The 20,555-nt window shown below is 34.7% G+C and overlaps 1 protein-coding gene across 1 annotated transcript in view; it reads right to left on the bottom strand.

Annotated features, from left to right (window-relative positions):
- Nucleotides 1-275: 275 nt before the first annotated feature.
- The window catches only part of LOC145693016 (nucleoredoxin-like), a 343,274-nt gene continuing 322,994 nt past the window's right edge, over nucleotides 276-20,555 (bottom strand). The window contains exons 6-7 of the mRNA XM_081768670.1: nucleotides 15,713-15,834; nucleotides 276-877 (exon numbers count right to left, since the gene is read on the bottom strand). Of these exons, the coding sequence (XP_081624796.1) occupies nucleotides 650-877; nucleotides 15,713-15,834 (350 nt within the window). The 3' untranslated portion in view covers nucleotides 276-649. The remainder of the gene's footprint in view (nucleotides 878-15,712; nucleotides 15,835-20,555) is intronic.

Here is a 20,555-nt window from a genome sequence, read left to right as displayed (position 1 = left end):
GAAATTGTCTTCTTCACACCGCCATAGAAGGAAAGATGGAAGGGAAGCAAGGAATAGGAAGAAGAAGAACACAGCTGATCGATGCTTTGAAAGATAGGAGAAAATATTAGGGGTTAAAAGGGGAAGCTGAATATCGAAAAAAGTGGAAGAAACATTTCCAGGCAAATTAGATGGAATTCCTACAAGACAAAGACAAGCTTTCAGTGATCACTTTAATTTGAAAAGGTGCCCTTTTGTAGTACTATTAAGGGATATAAAATAAAAAATAATGGGAATAAAAATTAAAACAATAATACATAGCACACCGACGCTGCTAGTTTTTATTACAATCAAATGTACCTATTTCAAAAGATACATATTCAACAAATTAACATTACCTCAATACCAGCAAAAACTAGTGATAAGAGGCTACCTTTTATTAAAAAAATTTACAATTGTTCTAGAATTTACAATTTCTTAAAATTTACAAGACTATCAGTTCAAAGATAAGTTGCTAGCACAAATCTATCACATAGATAGTATTAAAGGGGAAAAAATATGTCTTTCGAATTTGATCTACGTAACTTTGTCATTGTTAACACTGTTCTGTTCTGTAAAATTAATCAATGTTCACTTAATTACAGACGGACTTATCAGTCCCAATTGCATTTCATGGCTGTGGAATGATATGTATTGCATTGTTTGCATTGTTCTGGATCTCTGTACTTGGCAATCTCCCACTTAGGAAATCATTTACGAAATTTTTCACTGATTCTTCTGTAATTTCTGCACCATCTTCCATAGCATACAATTTATTACTGGGTAAGTCCAAAATTGTTAACAGAGGCACCACATCATCCAAACCAACGTATTCGCGTAACGAATCGATTACATCAGACTGAAAAAGAAGAAAAATATTATACTTACAGATAACTAAATTAATATTAATAATATATAGGCATATATTATTAAGGCATAACACGTCAATAAATTATAAATAAAATAATATTTTTTTAATTGGAACATATGTATCATCTCACCGGCAGAATAGTCAATATATCTTTTACGTGCATAATTCCAGGTTTGATTGTCAGCAAGACATTCATATGGCTCCATTGTAAAAACTGTGTAAAACAAGGACAGGTGAACTGCAGTCTAAAAAGCCAGAAAACAATAAGCACAAAATACTGACTACGTACATAACTAGACAATCGTCTGGTAGGCCTATATGCTTTACGGAAAAATAGATTCATTAATAAATGTACTACAGTGTTTTTATCGTGTACTACAGACAATTTATTGTGCTCTTAAATTGCAATTATACCTACTACATGAAGATAAGAAAGGACAACTTATAAACTTGATATTACATTTAGTCCTGGTAACACATTACTTTCATCGTTATCATTTTGAGAACATTCACCACAGTGATATCAATACTGTGAAAGTCGCTATCTTGTAGTTTGTCATTCTGGTAAAAGCTTATAACTACAGCCTGGAATTAATGGTAAAATGCCATATACTACAATTTTCATTTTATTTTCAGGAAGCACTAGAAGCAAAAATATGTAAGAACACGCAAATCAGCTGATTCAGAATCTTTTTGAAACATTCACTAATCCTGTTTCGCGTACTAATAATTTGGCGAATGATCTGTGTGAAGCTATAATTAACGCAAACATTCCTTTATGGAAGTTATAAAATGTTTCCTTTTGAAACTTTCTCGAGAAACACACAAAACAAAAAGTTTTAAATGATAGCACGTACAACGAACATGATGAAAAGTGTTGATGACAAAAATATATGGATTTCAATTGATGAAACATGTGATATTCTAGGTCATTCCATTGCTAATGTTGTAATTGAAACTTTGGAAGCGAAAGAAGGCGCACAAACATACTTGACTGCATCAGAAGTTCTGGAAAAAGTAAATGGTAGGGCAATTGCACTACAAGATAGCTGACTTTTCTGTAGCCAGAATGCATAAACAGGATAGGGATAGGGTTCATGTTCTTGTTACAGATGGAGCTGCGTAGATGAAAAGAGCAGCAAAAGTACTTCATAGAAGTTCTATTCCCAAGTATGTCACCTGTCTGGCACAAGCACTCCATAGAATTCCAGGGGAAGTAGTTCTCATTTTTCCGACGCTGATCTTCTCGTGTCAAGTGAGAAAAATGAATTTCTGGAAACTCCTTAGTGAACCAATGTCTTTCGTGAATTAGCCCCTGAATTTCCATTCCAATCACAGCTCATCTTAACGAGATGGGGTACATAGATTACAACTGTTCTCTACTGTGCTAAGAATTTCGAACCCATCAAAGGAATCATTCATACTTGCCGACATGGTAAAAATATAAAGAAGTTTTGATAAGCCAAACTCTATAAAAATGATGCTACCTGTGGAAAATGACGCAAGACTTTTAATTTAAAGTCATGAATTCTACATAAATACAACCGATAAACTGAAAAATACAAAAACAAGAAAAGTCAATAAAAAAAACTTGCTAGCACTTTCGTTACTTTTGTATGTCATACGGCGACAACTGGAAAACAAGTAAGAAAAATAATTATGACTGATCACGGTTTGAAATGTCGTAGAAAAGTGTCTTCTCATGCGGAAAGAGGTACAATTAGGGAAGAGATTTTAAAGATGGCGACGATAACTTTGATCAAATTCAAGGGTAAAAATGTGTAAGGCATTCGGATTGTGCAAAGTGAACACTGCACAAATGGAAGTAATGCTGATTCATGCATATGGTATCAGTAAATTTCATGCTTATAAATTCGAAGCTTAGTGATCAACATGTAAATTCAGTATAAAAAGAGACAATGTCAGATTCAACACACGTAGATGATCAAGAATGTGGCAACAAATTATTATTTGATATCAATATATAAGATAAATTCTTGTATGCATTTCATCTATTCAAACTAATAAGTATCAAGAAGAAGAGTAAAATTTTAAAGGCTTAAAATGGATATCATTCCTGGTTTTGTGTTAAGCAAACGACATTTCATGAATTTCAAAGGAGAACGGAATGGGCTAATTTTCCCGTGCAATACAATGACATTTCTCATACAAAGGGAGGCTTTCTCGTTTTCTGACTTTATAGTTGCATTGTAGTGCAGTTAACGTTTACTAATTTCTAAGTGCATTTCTGTTTGAAAGTGAAATAAAAATTTTGAAATACACCTACAAAGCCGGCTATGGATCATTTTGACCCCATGAGAAAATATAAAGATTTAATCGCTGTTTCAGAATTTTTGAAACAGTAAATGTACACAACATACAACAATTTGTATTAGAAATAATGACGAGTACAATTAATAACATAATAGTTATATATAACAATGACTAGAGATGCCCAAGATTCGAGACGAGACAGAATTTTCGTGACTAGATATGAATTGAGAAAGAGATCTTCAGCCATGTGAAAATTTCAGCCTTTCAGTGTTTTTTGTTGTTCAGCAGTTGGCAACATTGTAAGTTGGCGCTGTACCGGTAATTGTTGTGAAACAATGAAATCGCGTGATTTGCAGATATTGTTAAAATTATTATTGTCAATGTGATTATTGATATTGCTCCCTTTGTTAGTCTGAAATGAAACCAATTCCTGTCGAAGTTTTCAAAGGTTTGTGGAGAGAAAACCGTGTTGTGGTGATGTACTAGGCCTACTTCATACGAAAACTGTGCATAGTGTACTTATAAACATGACACGAAAGTGTGTAAACAGTCTGAATAACTTTTGCTATATTTGTGGTGAGGTGACATTTGCAAAAAGGAAATGTGCTATAACCCCCACTACAAGAAAAGCATATATATTTTTCTTAATTTTTTTATTTTTTTATTTTTTTATTTTTTTTATTTATTTTTTTTTTTAGTATTTCGGATGTAAGGTAGGCGATCAGGATAAAAAGTGGGCTCGACACGTGTGCTGTAGTTCATGTACATCCAACCTAAATGCTTGGATGAACATAGAAGGACGTTGTATGCAGTTTGGTGTGTCCATGATTTGGAGGGAGCCAACAAATCATATCACTGACTGTTATTTTTGTATGGTACCTCCTATTGCAAGTGGTATTTCAATGAAGAAGAAATCAAAGTAAGTTTATCCTAATATACCATCCGCAATTCGTCCTGTACCCCATGGCGATGGGCTTCCTGTTCCTGTTCCCCCAGCAGATATTCAGTCTCGCTTGATGATGACAATGCTTCTTCAACCAATGAAGAAGAAGGGCAACAGAAGCCACCAACATCAAAGGATAGAGACTACTTGCCCAGAAGTTCAAATTACTTCATTCATAAAATCACAGAAGGGGAGCTTAACGACCTCATCAGGGATTTGGAACTTTCAAAAAGCAAAGCTGAACTTTTCGCATCAAGGTTGCAGGAGTGGAATCTACTACATGATTCTGTAAAAGTGATATCATACGGCACCAGAAACAAAAGTTTCCAGCAGTTCTTCGAGATTAAAGGTGAATTCTCATACTGTAAAAATATTGAAGGTCTGATGGGTGCACTTAATATTAAGCACAGTGCTAATGAGTGGCGTCTATCATTGATTCCTCCCAGAGTAGTTTAAAAGCCGTACTCTTACACAATGGAAATGTTTTACCTTCCATACCTGTGGCGTATGCTACTAGTGCAAAGGAGACTTACACGAACATGGGAAAAATTTTGGAGGGAATAGATTACAAGAAATATCAGTGGGATGTGTGTGGTGATTTTAAAGTGATTACTATGTTATTAAGACTTCAGTCTGGCTATACAAAGTTTTCGTGCTTCCTATGCGAGTGGGATAGCCGTGCGAGAAGTTTACACTATTCCAGGATGATTTGGCCACCAAGAAAGTCATTAACACCCGGTACGAAAAATGTGATACACAAGCCTTTGATAGAACCTGCTAAAGTTTTGCTCCCCCCACCCTTCATATTAATTTGGGTTTGATGAAAAACTTTGTAAAGGCATTAGATAAAGAGGGTTTTGCATTCACGTATTTATGTAACAAATTTCAAAAACTTAGTTTAGAAAAAGTAAAAGCAGGTGTATTTATTGGGCCACAAATTAGAAAACTTTTTAAAGATAGCAACTTTGAAGCAGTGACAAGGAAATTGCAGCTTGGAGTTCATTTAAAAATGTAACCAGTAGTTTTCTTGGTAATTTCAGAGCTGAAAATTACAGAGAACTTATTCAAGATATAATGAACACTTATGAACAACTTGGATGCAATGTGTCAATAAAAATGCACTTTTTGTTTTCACATTTGGATTTCTTCCCGCCTAATTGTGGGAGTGTCAGTGACGAGAATGGAGAACGCTTCCATCAGGGCATTTCAGTGATGGAGCACAGGTATAAAGGAAAATGGAGTGCAGCAATGTTAAGTGATTTTTGTTGGATGATACTAACGAAACAGAATACAGGAGCCAGGCAAAGAAGAGACGTTATTAAGATTGACATTTATATTACTATGTATTGTATACATAGGTAATTATTCAAGTCTTGGTATGTCATAAATAAAAGAGGTAACTTTTGATTGTAAATGTCATTTTCGTGTTTGGCAACCCAAAAACAATAAAGAAAATGTATTCATTAACCCATAACATTAAATTATGAAAATTTTCTAGAACAGAGGGGGACTGGGCTCCCCTTAGATGCTTCAAGTTATGGGCGTGTGTTTCGGTTATACTTCGACACCAATGGTGACGTAATATACATAGAATGCAACGTTGCAAGACCTTCCGAGGTGTTGCTTCATGAATGAGAACGTGAGAAGCTTGGATATCACTCCACTCCCACCCCGTTACGCTGAAACGAGAGCCAATCGAAAATTTTAATCATCATTTTCGGATTCAGCACATCAAAATTAGTTAAGAACGGGTGTTTTCATTTCTATAACAGAAAAAAAGTTAAAATTTGTAGAACTATGTTATTATTATTATTATTATTATTATTATTATTATTATTATTATTATTATTATTATTATTATTATTATTATTATTATTACATCACTAACTAACTAAATCTTTAAACATTAAACAATCACGATGTATACTGTAAATGAACCAAAGAAAGGCATGGATCAAAATGACCTACTGTTGGCACTACAGGTAGACACAGATTGCCGTCCTTCTAGTACTAATACTTGCTTATTTAGAGGTAATACTTTAAAGCTTCACAAAAACTAAAATTAGAACTTCTAGACGTTTCACTGGATGAAAGCTTATGACTTATATAAGTGTGGTTCCACGATGATGAAGTCAATAATATGTGCGCTACACTAGTGGAATCAATGCCAAGACGTGCTGAAGAGGTCATTTCTGCTAGAGGACATACTTCATACTAATATAGAGATTTATCAGTGTACTTAAGGTATGTAATGATTAAAAGCTACGATTTTAGATTTTTTTTTTTTTATTTGTCCCAATCAATTCGAACTGTATAGTATCTTAAATAGCTGTAAGAATGGACGAAGGGCTCGTTACTTTCTAAGTCGAAAGTCTCTTCTACTTATAACGGAATTGTAATACTTATGATGAGTACGTAATTTCTTCGTGTTGTTAGAAAGGAAGCCAAGATTGATGATTTATAGTGAGTAAATGTTCTCAATATTACCGTTTACTTTGCGCAGTCCAGCACTGTCTTCATATAATATTTGTACGTAAGAATGTCATACTTTAAAGGACTTCTTCTCTATATTTACCAGACAATTTCAAAGCAATACTGCAGTAGCAACGAAGTGGTCGGCGTTAGAAGCACAAGTCTTTAATCCGGAAACAGACAGAAGTGTTTACGAGTATGCTGGATCCAGTTCAACCACACGGTACAACTTATCAACAATTCATTATTATAGTCCAGCCGTCAAACCCCTAATTTTGAGTGTACCGTGCATTCACGTCCGCATAAAATATTTTCACGTTTTCATAATCTTTTAACCCTACCAAGTAATATTAGGAAGGGTGTCACCCTAACACCCTTGGGCAATTTGTATAAAACACGTTAATATGACATGGCTGCTGCCATTAACGGAATTTCTAGTTTCATTAATCTCTCTTCAACTTCTTGTTCTATCATATGAATATAGGTGTGTATACCTATGTTTTAATGGTCAAAAAATACTTTGAGCGGTTTATCATTGTTGTTGAGTCCATATTTAATAATGTAAAATTTATGTATGTACAAAAAGCTACCGCCATTAACGGAATTTCTATTTTCATTTATATCTCTCCAAGATCTTGTTCTATCATAGAAATATACTTGTCTACACCTATATTTTAATGGTCAAAGAATACTTTGAGCAGTTTACCATTGTTGTTGAGTCCATATTTAATAATGTAAAATTTATGTATATACAGAAAATTTAAAAAGAAATTATATTAATCATAGGAAATACAGTATGCGTGGGACGAGAAAACATTAATTTTCCAGTAAGAAAAAAATATTTCTATAGACAATCATTTTAGGGTACACTCTTATCTAGATGTAGACACTTTGATTTCCAATTTATAAAACGGATAGTAACTGAGCACGATACCCTAGAATTTGCTAGATTTAATACATAATTATGCCGCCAGCAAGGACAAGACTCTCTAACAGCCACAAGGGCCATATATAGCCCCTTAATAGACATGGATCCTGCAGACCTCGACACCATGTTCACAGAAATAATTAAGGCCATACGACTTACCAATATGTTCGGACAAATATATTCACAAACGACCAGGCTGTGCACATCAGCTGGTTTTACCCCAACCGGTTTTCAACTTTCATTCCAAAACTTGGGGGAATGCACAGACTAATGATCGTTATTGGTTGCGTTGGATGTCTGATGACATGAAATGGTCTTGAAGATATTTTGAAGGCAGCATTTGGAAGTGTTCCAAAAATGCTATCTGGTAATATGTTCCCACAGAATTTCAGAGCTCTTCAATTGGTTGTTGAAGAAATTTAGAGACCTATTTTTCTTGCGGTAAATTCAAAGGAAGAGCTTATATTAAAAAAAGACAAAGCATCAAGCAGCTCTACATCCAAACTATGGTGTGGAAAATTTAGTAAAGTCTGTTTTATTATTATTATTATTATTATTATTATTATTATTATTATTATTATTATTATTATTATTATTATTATTATTATTATTATTATTATTGTGTTTGTGAGAGCTGAACGTGAAAGTGAATGGCGTATTTCTGCCGTATTTCTTTTCTGCTGGTCATCACAATTATGCAGGGTACGGTTGTATTATTTGTAGTCAATGCAAAAATGTTATGGTGATGTACTAAAGAAACTCATGAAAGGGGAGCACGTCATGCACCACAAGGAAGGGCCGTGGAACGGCATCTGGTCTGACATGTATATCGAAACGACATTTACGAGATACGGTAAAGGATCCCGTAGAATCATCGGACTGACAATGAAACCAGAAAGTATGAAGACGTGGGCATACAGCATGCCCATTTTTAGCCGTATTTTGCTAGATCTATCCGACTTGACCAACGACAGTCAGAGGGATGAAGTCACTACTGACAAAGAAGAGAAACCAGCAAGGATTCAAGTAGATAGAATTGACAGAGAGAAACTCAGGAGTAAGCTAGAAACGTGTATTGATCCGTTTAACACGAAGGACCATTCCCAATCTCTTACTAACATAGTCACTGGCAGAATCGCGTCAGAAAAAGTTAATGTTCTCAATGCGTTGAACATTGGAATGGATCAAATAGTTAAATATTCAGCTTCTTGGCAGACAGGTTTCTCCATACCAAAGAAATTTATAACGATGACTATTAACAGGAAGTCCATATGCGTTGGAACTACAGATGTATATGATGCCACGTTGATCTGCTCTCGTGTTCCTGGATTAAAAGTGCCAAGATACATCAATTTCCAACAAACATGAACTTGCCCCGGTACCAATTGCCATGTTTGATGACTACCAGATGAGAATAACAAAGGCGAAATCACTCATGATGAATCAGCTAAAAGTTGATGCATCTGTAAGAGTAATCCTCAGACCAGAAGATTGCTATACCTGTGGGTAGTAGACTGTCCGAACAATGGAACTGTTCATGGCTATTCCAGTAACGTATGTGAATACGTGTTTCAGAAGGCAAGGTTCTCTAATGTGTATTTCGTATTCGACAGATACTGCAACTACAGCATTAAGAGTGGCACACGATTGACCCGAGCTGGCCAGTTTGGTAGCAGGAGGCAAAAGCCGAGTTTGGGAACATCACTTTCATCCCGGAAAATGTACTGTCACTGAAAACAACATACAACTGAGTTAATTATCCAGCAACTTCTAACTAATGTCCATATCAGAAATCTGGACTATAAATTGGTCATAACTGGAAAGGATCCCATTCCAAAGAGATAACACACAGAACTGATTTGCGGACAACATACGAAGAAGCAGGTGTGATCATAGTGCAGCAAGTAGTGAGGATTGCCCAAAAGGGAGTGAAGAGTATCACAGTTACGTGCGACGATACCGATGTTTTCATACTTCTCATGTACTTCTTTCTCACGCTTAAACTGTCGCGAGTGTTAACTATAGAAAGCAGTGGGACTATCAGGAGCGTTATCGACGTTGGTGCAAGAATAGAAAAAGATAAGGCATTTCTTCCAGATCTTCAAGGTACACATGCTCTCTCAGGGTGGGACACGGTTGCCCAGTGTTTTGGCATCGAAAAGGGAGGCACTGCGGCAACAAACTCAAGCTACTTGAAAAATTTCATGCAAATATCAGCGATGTTGTAAAAGAAACCAAGTATTTCATGTTCGTTTCTACGAAAGCAAAAGGAGAGAAAATATATCTGATGTACTAATCGATGCGTGGATGGCAAAGATATCAAGGCGAAAGGGTACGTCATCTCCTGATTTGAAAAGTCTCTCATCTACAACGGAAGCGTTCGAGTTAAATGTGCGTAGAGCACACATTCAAACTGTCATATGGATGTCAGGGTGCGAATTTTACCCTCCCAAGTTTGATCCCCATTTGTGTGGCTGAAAACGTAAAGATGCGTCGAAATCTCTTGTTCTTGTGCTACTGCTATCAAATACTGCTTTGGTACCTCCAGAAGTGTTTGATATGATTCATTGTCGTTGTCCATCTGATAAACCATTCTTAACAGCTTATTGTCGTTGCAATGCAGCTAAACTGTCATGCACTGTGTTTTATCTCTGTCATGACGAAGCAAGGTGTAATAACGAAAATAAATAAATAAATAAAACAATCGCCGCTGCAAATACGAACATAGACGAAGAGGAGACCGAATATTTTATTCATGACTTGTATAATCTTTTTGCTCGCAGTGACTGTGAAAATGAAAGTGTTGTTTAGTTTCATACACAAATGTTCAGGTCAGTGCTAAAAACCACATAGTTCGTTCAATGCTTTCAGGAAGCCAAGGCTTTTTTTTTTTTTTTTTTTTTTTTTTTTTTTTTTTTTTTTTTTTTACAGAAATTATATATATATACTTACTTTTAAAACATATTCTTCAACACTTTTAAGATGCTTAAAGCAACTTGTGATCGATAAAAAACCTTGAGTATACACAACGGGAAGTTTCTGGTAGGATAACAACTTGAGGTGTATGCACAAAATTTGATTTATCACTAATAACAGCACTTAGTTTCCATAGTAACCCTTTCGAATCCAATGAGGACAAGACAACGTCGTAAAGTACCACAGACAATTAGTATCAAACATTAGCTGCTTACTTATACTAAAGCCAGTAGTTTGCATCAAAACCTAACCTACGCACCGGTGAAACTTTTTTTTTTTTTTTTACTTGCACAGAGAATTGAGAAACATTTTATAACGACGTCATTATATAAGATATCAAATAATAATTGGCATGAACATTACCAATATCTCAATGTATATTGGGGTATTGGGGTACCCAGGGCCCCAAACGTCGAAAAAGGGATTTTTCAGAGAAATTTTCCGATTTTTTCTAAATTTCCCTTTTCTCGTATGTTGTAAGGGTATGATCTTTATAGCATTTGAAAGACTGCATCATTTTAAAGAGAATGATATATGAACCATAAAATTCTGATGAATTGTGTTGAAGCAGTAGATACTTGAAAAAAATAGTTCTAAAAATTGCTTAACGTCATTGGATTCGAAAGGGTCAATGGGTATTATGCAAAATGCCCAAGGGTGTAAGAGCGACACCCTTCCTAATATTGTTTAGGAGGATGTAAAGGACATGAAAATGCAAAAATATTTTATGCGAACGCACATGCACGGTACCATGGACTGACTGCCGGACTATTAGTAATATTGTTCAGTGTTCTACGCATTAGTCCGCAGAAATATTTACCTACCATTGACAAGAATAGTTTTGATTTCTTACTGAGGGTAATGTAATTGCTGGAATCAATTTTTAACAACGGCAAGTTAAATAAGATCATAAAAGAAAAGAATTAACGTAGAATAAACAATGGTTAACATCAACAACACACAATATATTTGGTCTAGGAATTAATTCGTGCGGGTGGACAAGAGATGGCGCAACGAACGGAGCGTCCCACAGTTTCGTGTATCCACACATGTGTTGCAAACCCCTGTCATCGCGTATCGTTCGTAGTATAGGGCAGTGGATTAAAGCGTCAACAACACCAGTTTGTAGTTAAGTGAACATGGCGCAATTTGTGCCTGATAAAGTGTTTTTGCGGAGTGTCCTGCTGCATTACTTTAACATGCAGAAAAGTGCGACTGAAAGTCATCGTATTTTGGTGGAAGTGTATGGTGACCATGCTCTAGCTGAGCGAACGTGTCAGAAGTGGTTTGCATGGTTTAGAAGTGGTGATTTCGGCTTGGCAGACCAAGAGCGAGCTGGACAGCCAAAAAAATTTCAAGACGAAGAATTGACAGCATTGCTCGAGCAGGATTCGTGTCAAACGCAGGAACAACTTGCAGCAGCATTAGGCGTTGATCAAACAACAGTCTCCAAACGCTTGAAAGCCATGGGAATGATTCAAAAGATGTCACATTGGGTTCCACATGAATTGAAAGACAGAGACGTTGAAAGACGAAAAACCATTTGCGAATTGCTGCTTCAACGACAGAGCAGAAAGGGGTTTCTGCATCGAATTATTACGGGTGATGAGAAGTGGATCCATTACGAGAACCCTAAACGAAAAAAGGCCTGGGTGAAACCAGGTGAACCAGGTCCATCGCAACCAAAACGAGATATTCACTGTGCAAAGGTTATGCTGTGCATATGGTGGGATATGAAAGGTGTGGTGTACTATGAGCTGCTGCAACCGGGTGAAACTGTGAATGGAGAACGTTATCGACGACAATTAATGCGTTTGAAGCAAGCTCTGGCCAGAACACGACCAGAATGGGAGAACAGACATGATAAACTTATTGTTCAACATGATAACGCTCGCCCACATATCGCAAAACCGGTCAAAACCTATTTAGAAAATGTCGGATGGGAAGTTTTACCCCACCCACCGTATTCACCAGACGTTGCTCCTTCGGACTACTACTTGTTCGATTGCATGAACAACGATTTGATTGGACAGCGGTTTACTTCTTCAGAAGATACCGAAACATGGGTCTCTGACTGGATCGCTTCCAAGGATGAGGACTTCTTTCGCCACGGAATCCGTACATTGCCTGACAGATGGGCGAAAGTGGTGGCTAGCGATGGACAATATTTTTCTTAAGGTATTTATGTATTTTGTGTTTGTACTACAGCTTCAATGTGTGCGTACCAACCGCACGAATTAATTCCTAGACCAAATAGGTTACTGAAGAATAAAGAAAATGAAGATAGTGATACCAGCAATATTAAGAATTAAAAAGGTCTGCGACATGAAAGTAACTGGTATAGGAAACCTCAGCCTAAGACTACAAGATGGCATGGTCAACTCAAAGAAAGAATTATTACTGAAATAAAAAAAATAAAAACTATTGTAAGTAAGTACTTTAACTGAAAAGAAAATACAAGGATTGGAGGAAGGTGAAGAAGAGACGAAGTAAATAATAATTAGCTACGACCTTATCACTTTTTTTTTTCTTTTTCTTTCTTAATGGTAGAATTCCACTACAATTCCAGTGACGGTTCTGACAAATGATCTCATCAAATCAACATTTCAAAACATCAAGTGTTACGGCACATAGTGACTAACTACAAATTTAAAGTGGCACCACTTTGTTATTAATATTTCTTTACAAGACATTGAAGTATGACGACTACGATCACAGTGAAAAATATATTATTTCTTTGTGTTACTACTCTTCTTAAAACAGAAAATAATTATTCTCTTTCCATAAATCTTTCTCACTTGATATTCAAGATTTAACATCATGTCACCAATAGTCAAGTTCTTTCTTTTGTTTGTGTGTGTGTGTTTTCATTTTTAACAAAATACTTAAAATATCTTTTTTTTAACAAAAAACCTATTTTTTAAAAAATAATTTTTATAAAGTAATTTGACATTTATTTGTTTATGCCTTATTACATTAACTTTCTTACATTTCAACCTGCTTTTGTATACTTTGTAATTTTCATGACGTTTCTCTTGTCAAAACTGTCATAGAGATCGTAAATTTTATTTTATTTTATTTTATTTTTTTTATTTTTTATTTTTTTTAACATTGGACTTACATTGCTGTCAAAACTAAAGTGTACGATTCCATGACGACTTTTACTCTAATCTTTCTTGTATCTCAAGCTCCATATTTCAACGTCTATCTATACTACGTCAATATCTTGATTACTGATCCACGAGTTATCCTCGTATCCAAACTCGTTCTGCTGCTGTAAACTTGACCTATTTTAAGAGATATTATCTAGAACAGCGGTCGGCATAATCTTTACTTACCACAAAACAGCAGTCATACAAGAATGAAAAAAATTAGAACAGCTGGAAAAGAGATATATGGAGCAGAAGGAATAACAACACTGTTCCACGAGTTTTTTTTTTTTTTTTTTTCGTTTTGTTTTGTAAATATAACTGTCAGTGTATGTATTGAATTGAATGAACAGAACAAGCATAACGTACTTCCAATACTATTTCCGGCAGCATCGGTTTCTGATGATTTTTTTTTTTTTAATACATATGAAACTTACAATTTTAATGTTTTCTGCTGACCTATAAACATTAAGAGAGAATTATAACTTTTGCCTAAATTTCTGAAACAAGGAGCTTAGGAAAACAAATAGATAAGGTAAAAAAAAAAGTAAGGACACGTAAAGTAAATGTGAATTATACACCGGCCTACATTATTTTTTACTAGCAGCCATATGTTCGGAACCGAAATTACAACCTTTGGACCGTCGCACTTTCGTTGTCACCGGAAGTAGCGAAATTATCTGACTAATCCAATTAGTTGCCTTAATGTATGTATGTATTGGAAATCACGTTCATTTCATGTTTGTATTGTAAATAATAAGTTATTATTTTTTACTACATATAGATGGTGAGTGCGCTTTTGTTATTAGTAATTCAGTGAAAAGTGATATCCTATACGAAGTGGCATTTGACAGTAGATCACACTTATAGTAAGAATAAAGAATACGAAGCTGTACAGCAGGACACTTTTGAAAATTTGATCAAAGAATGTATTTTAAAAATTTACACTCAAATACGTATTGTATATATATCTATATATCTATAATTATATATCATGCCTCTTTGTAAAAGTTAACAGTTGCTACTTCATTTCCTAAACCTAGCATGCGAGCTCTGAATTGCTCTACAACCTATAGTCATTCTAATGTGTTTTGTGTAGTAAAAGTTATGTAGACAAAATTTCTGCTGTGTTGTTTCCATTTAACATTTCTATATAAATGTGATAGAATAATATAGTCTTGCATTATCAAAAATTATTGAATTTTACGATAGTAAACTATAGATCAACAACGTGTAAAGTTTTAAAATATCATACGAACGCGTAAGCTAATTTCCTATTTCTATTTAGAAAACATTGTTTAACTTCCTCTTTCTGTGAATTCAACCACCGATCATCATTTTCTTGAATAATTTTGTACTATAAATCTTCACTATTCCAATAAAGAAAGATTCGAAAGTGGTTTTCAATTAAAAGAATATTTTTTAATATGTGTGTTTTCAAGGAATTCAATTAATTAAAAAAGGAATCAAAAGAGAATTCTGATATAAGCAGACTAGATAAAGACTGGTACCCACCATTGACACCTGCACCGTCACAAATGAAAGGAAGGTTATAATATGGAGTTAATCCACTTACAACATGCGGTCATATTCCTACATAATAAAGATAATGGATAAGGGAGATTTCAGTCGTGGTTTTAAATTTGTGTGATTGACAATTTCATCATGCTGTTTGAAGTTGAGAGATCACACCAGTATTGGCAATCATGCGACAGTTCCACTGCTGTCTTGAGTGATTTAAACATGAATATCACTCCAACTATTTATTATTTCACAAAAAAATACAGACGGGACACTGAAGAAGCATGTAAATATCAGTCCAACTAGTTTACTATTATTTTTATTTGATAAAATTATTTAAATTATATTGCAAACATTCCACTGTTTTACAGCATAAATGAATTGAGAACAAGATGAGTCCACCAAAGATTGATCCATCTTTCATTGCAATTGGACGTGTAACATTAAATAGACACCCAGTGTTCCCATAATAATTCATAGGGTACAGGAGTATACACCCGAAAGAAATCTATTTTTTGTGACATAAACCAAAAGCTATAATTAATATTTTAATATCTTACATCGCATCCAACGAAAAACTGCAAACATATATCGTCGTCTTCGTCTCGGTGTTTTTCTTTGTACTCCTCTGCCGCTGGGTACAAGACAGATTCTGCGAATTCCAGCTCACTTTCCTCTCCCTCTGTGAATTGATAAAATTTAAAATAAATTTCAACATCACATTAACTGTACACTTATATCCCTACATAATTATATTCCTGAAATGATTTCGACAATTTGTTTATTTACCAATCCTGTTTTTCCATGTTATTTACCCAACTGGATATTAATTTATTGAAAATTTCTAAGAAAGATAGCATGTTACGAAAATTCGCCACATGTAACCCAGCTGTGCCAGTTAGGTTCTAATGATTTTAATATTCTTATTTTGAAAAAGGATTAGTTAAATAACACGTAAAATATTTTGTGAACCATAAGCTCTTTATTTAGTGCCTAGCAGTCCAAGGCAATAGAATAAATTGTTGAAATCACTTCAGGAATACAATCAGGTGATTAGGATTCCCAAGGCACATAAAAGTTTAGTAGTTGCTGATCTTAAATAAAATGTGTTGTACATATGGTGAAGTAGAAAGAAAAGATGTACTAGAAGTATTAAATATTTTCTGAGAAAACATCTTGTTAAACATCAAGAAATACTGTACACATACGGAATTACAACAAACCTAGTCTCCTAATATTGCCTAATTCCTCCATAAAAATCCAGCCTTGAAAGAACTCTTAACATTAAATATTGATACAAAACTGTAAACGAAAATATCAAATGTGTATATATACTGAAAAGATCAACTTCCCATACAAGAAAGTGTTTCTGGTTCTATTGCTTATATGGTTGAAACATGACTTATAAAATTAGTGTTTAAAACACAATCGATTTCTATTGGCTGCCGATGTTATGTTTATTAATGAATACAGGTGTAACAAATACATATTATTTTTAAAGTACATACTGCTTGTTGACATTTTATTCTTTTACTTTTTTTAATATCGTTAAAATATTGTTATACTTGTGTAGTTCTACATCTGAAACACTTGGTAAATAAATAACAATTGTCCATTAGAAGTTATCTCCATGAAAAGTAACATTTAACTATACATGGAAATCATGTTGTAAGAGTATAAAATGTACAAGAACTTCATTTTCCTTGTATCATGCACTAAGAGTGACAGAAAGCGTTACGAAATGTGAACACAGTATTAAAAAACAGGTAAATAAAAAAGTTGAATTGTTATTTGTTTACTTGAAACATATTTTATGATTACCGTATATTGCTGCGCATAGCGGAATTGCAGTAGGTATTTTTGATGTATGTTTGCGTGATATAAGCGACAGCTAGAGAAGGCGTCATATATAAGCAGAGTTCCCAAATGTCCCAGATTTTAAGGAGCAGTTCCTAATTTTATGATTTTGTCTCGCGTGCCGGGAAGCTTCGATACGGGACGGTAAAAGTCCCGTATTTTGCCCAAATGACAACTTTACCTCACACGACGGCTTTAAAACCCACAATTTTTAATGAGTTGTCTGCCTGCCCGGCGCCCGAGCCCCTCGTCTGTCGCGAGTCATTGAGTCGCCCGCCTGTTCACCAGACAAAACAGCTGTTACAGTCAAGCCAGTAGTTTGTCTTACTATCTGTACGCGCATTCATAACTACTGTGTAAGTGCCGGAATCCTGGAACTGACATGTAACAACAACACAGCACTCTATAGTCGACCTCAGCAGTCAGCACAGTGAATGCAGACTTGTGCGTGAATTGATAGTTATGGTGTGTGATTAATATAGTGGGGTTTATTTGTGCTTGCTGTTAAACTAATATTTCAATATGAATAGTGATAGTTATAAACATACAAAATGTAGTGATGGACCGAAAAAATGGTTATGTGTTTTTCGAGACGAATAGATGAAGGACGAAGACTGGCTTAAGCCCAGTCCCAACAATGTTACAAGGCACGTTGCAATTATTGTAATAAGGATTTTTCGGTTGCTCATGGAGGTTGGCGTGACGTAACTCAACATATTCAGGGTGGTGAGCACAAGAAAAACAAACAAACGATTTCATCTAGTTGTACTCTATTAAAGATTTTTTGAAAGTGATAAAATCGCTCAAGTAGAGATAGCTTCTGTATTTTACACAGTAAAACAATTTGTCATAAAATTCATTGGACTGTGCAAACAAGCAACTTCACCAATTTTTTAATGACTCCAAAGTCACTCCTAATATTTCCTGTGGAAGAACAAAAGCCAAGGCCATAACTACCAACGTTTTCTGTTCGATGTTCCAAGAGAACCTAATAGATGACCTAAAGAAAAATACTGAATATTTTTCTGTACAGACTCGTCTAACAAAAGGGACAGAAAATTCTACCCAGTGTGTGTCCAATATTTTACTAAGAAAATCATGTTTGCAGCAAATTGCTGAACTTTGTTCAAGAATGTTCAGAAACGTCTGATTCCATAGCCAATTGTATAACCAATTCTCTGAACGGATTAGGCTTAGATTTACAATCACTGTCAGCATTTTTTGCCGACAATACCAATACTAATGTTGGTTTTAAAAAAATCAGCATACACTCTGTTCAAAGAGCAATACAAGAACTTACTTAGGTCTGGTTGTTTAGCCCATGTAGTTAACAATGCATTCCGATAAACTGTTGATACTTTGGACATCGATGTTGAAAGTGTAGTTTTAAAAATGTATTCACACTTTTCTCGGTCATCTGTAAGACGTAACAAACTGAAAGAAGTTTTTATTTATTTATTTATTTATTTATTTCGTTGACTTAGACTTTAAAGAATGCTAGAACACATCCCTACACGATGGCTGAACTTAGTTCCTGCCATTGATAGGCTTAATAAGACTTGGCCTACTCTGATGTCTTACTTTATAAGTCAAGGAGAAGATATTCCTAACATTCTCAGAAAATCGTTGCTTTGAAACCGTGAAACTACACTTGAGACATGTGAAATCAATGACATTTTAATTACTTTCCACTTTTTAAGTAACGTATCTCCTTTTTGAAGCGGCAAGTAAAAAGCTTCGAAATGATACCACAATGGCAGCTGAGATTTATGACATGATGGTTAAGTTAGTAAAACAGTTAGAGAGTAGATTAGAGGAAAAGTTGTGCGCATCTTTTGTTGAAAAAGCAATGAAGCAATTAAAAGATGGGGAAAATAATGAACTTTCTGAAGGATTTCTGTGATTTTTTTGGAAACAGCTGTTGAATACTTGAAAAAGTGGTTTAACTTCATAGATGGCAATTCCCTGCATGTTTTAAGACCAATGGTTCTAAATCATCATCCGACTTGTTGGCTGTTATTGAACAGTCGAAACTTGAAGGGAAGATATCGTTAGACGACTCACGTGATGAATTTTCTTCAGTAAAAGACTGTATTGATGCCTTGGTGGCGGTAAAAGACATGAATGTGGGCAGTAAATGGCAAACGCTATTTCAGAAAAGCTCTGAGTTGCCAAATTTATTTAAGGTCGTCTCCTTTTTCGTAAGGAGCCCTTCATCAAATTCATTTGTGGAAAGAGTTTTCTCACATATTAATTTGAAATGGACTGACACAAGAAATAGGTGTTCTGCCCAGTTGATGAAAGCTGAACTTATAATAGCAATCATTTCTTTGACTTTAAGCTGCAATGAGTTTTTCAACAGCCTAAAGAAAAATCCCGTTAACCTGTCCCTTATTTTGACTATTTTTATTTGGCAACCCTGCATATAAGTTTGCGTTATGTAAGCGACACGCGAGAGAAGACGGCATATCTCGATAATTGATAAATTTTGTGAACGGCGTTGAGTATTTCACACGAAGATAATATTTTATAAAACGTATTTTTGGAGTTAACAATGACCAAGAGATACAGGAGGACGAAGATTGGAGTAATGATTGCAGAGTGTACTGAAGATAATGGTATATTGGTAAAAAGGGAAAGAACTATCATAGTACTTCAGGAAACTAATGTGACACTTCCTAAGTAGAAAAAGTCGCACAGTTCGTTTTATCGTTTTATTGTCGTTAAGACTTACTATCTAGCAATACTATCCGATAACGGGGACAGTAACTGACCTATAAGTAATTATTCATTGTATTTAGATTTTGAAATCTTCTTAGCAAAATTTTTACATTTATAGCATCTATAAGCGCATGCAGCGTTATGTAGTTCTTTCTATTATAAAATGAAATGTGGAGAATGTTCCTTTTGTGTGCATAAATTATAAACGTTAAATGATAACACATTTTATAAAATGTCATTATCTACCTTCACCAAATTTAATATGTAACTTTACTACTAAATGATCTTAATAATTCATTAATATGAAGTGCGTTAATGACAGCAGAAAAGTCGATAAGAACTACCTGCGAACACGGAGTAGAAGTGTTTATAAGAATTCATGACAAGCAAAATTTAATTCTATATCAAGTAACCTGGGGGAATTACAATGTGAATACCAGTTTCTAGTGGCTATGAGTTCACGGAATATAAAGTAGAGATGACAGCTGATCGTCATGACAACTTAAAAGTAGAGATGACAACTTAAAAATTATTTCAAAATGACAAAGTACTTCCACTACGTATGTTGTTAAACCTGTGACAAAGAAGCAGTTTCAAATATAAATCACAAAAATAAATGCAAGTAAATAAAAATAGATGAGTTTAGTTGCCAGAGGATACGTACCACGATTCGAAATTCGAGGAGAAAATAATGTTATGAGTTAATTTTATGGTGTAATAGTATACAATAGTATATAAGTACTCGAAGGCCTCTAAGAGTAATTTAAGAGCATGAAATAGATATTAAGAATTGACGAGGCTTTTCATAATAAATAATGACAATAA

The sequence above is a fragment of the Thermobia domestica genome, chromosome 8, assembly GCF_964235325.1.
Source record: "Thermobia domestica chromosome 8, izTheDome1.hap1.1, whole genome shotgun sequence".
In the NCBI taxonomy this organism is placed as follows: Eukaryota; Metazoa; Arthropoda; class Insecta; order Zygentoma; family Lepismatidae; genus Thermobia; species Thermobia domestica.
Note: the sequence above shows the minus strand (reverse complement) of the source record. Positions and strands in the feature narration are given on the sequence as shown.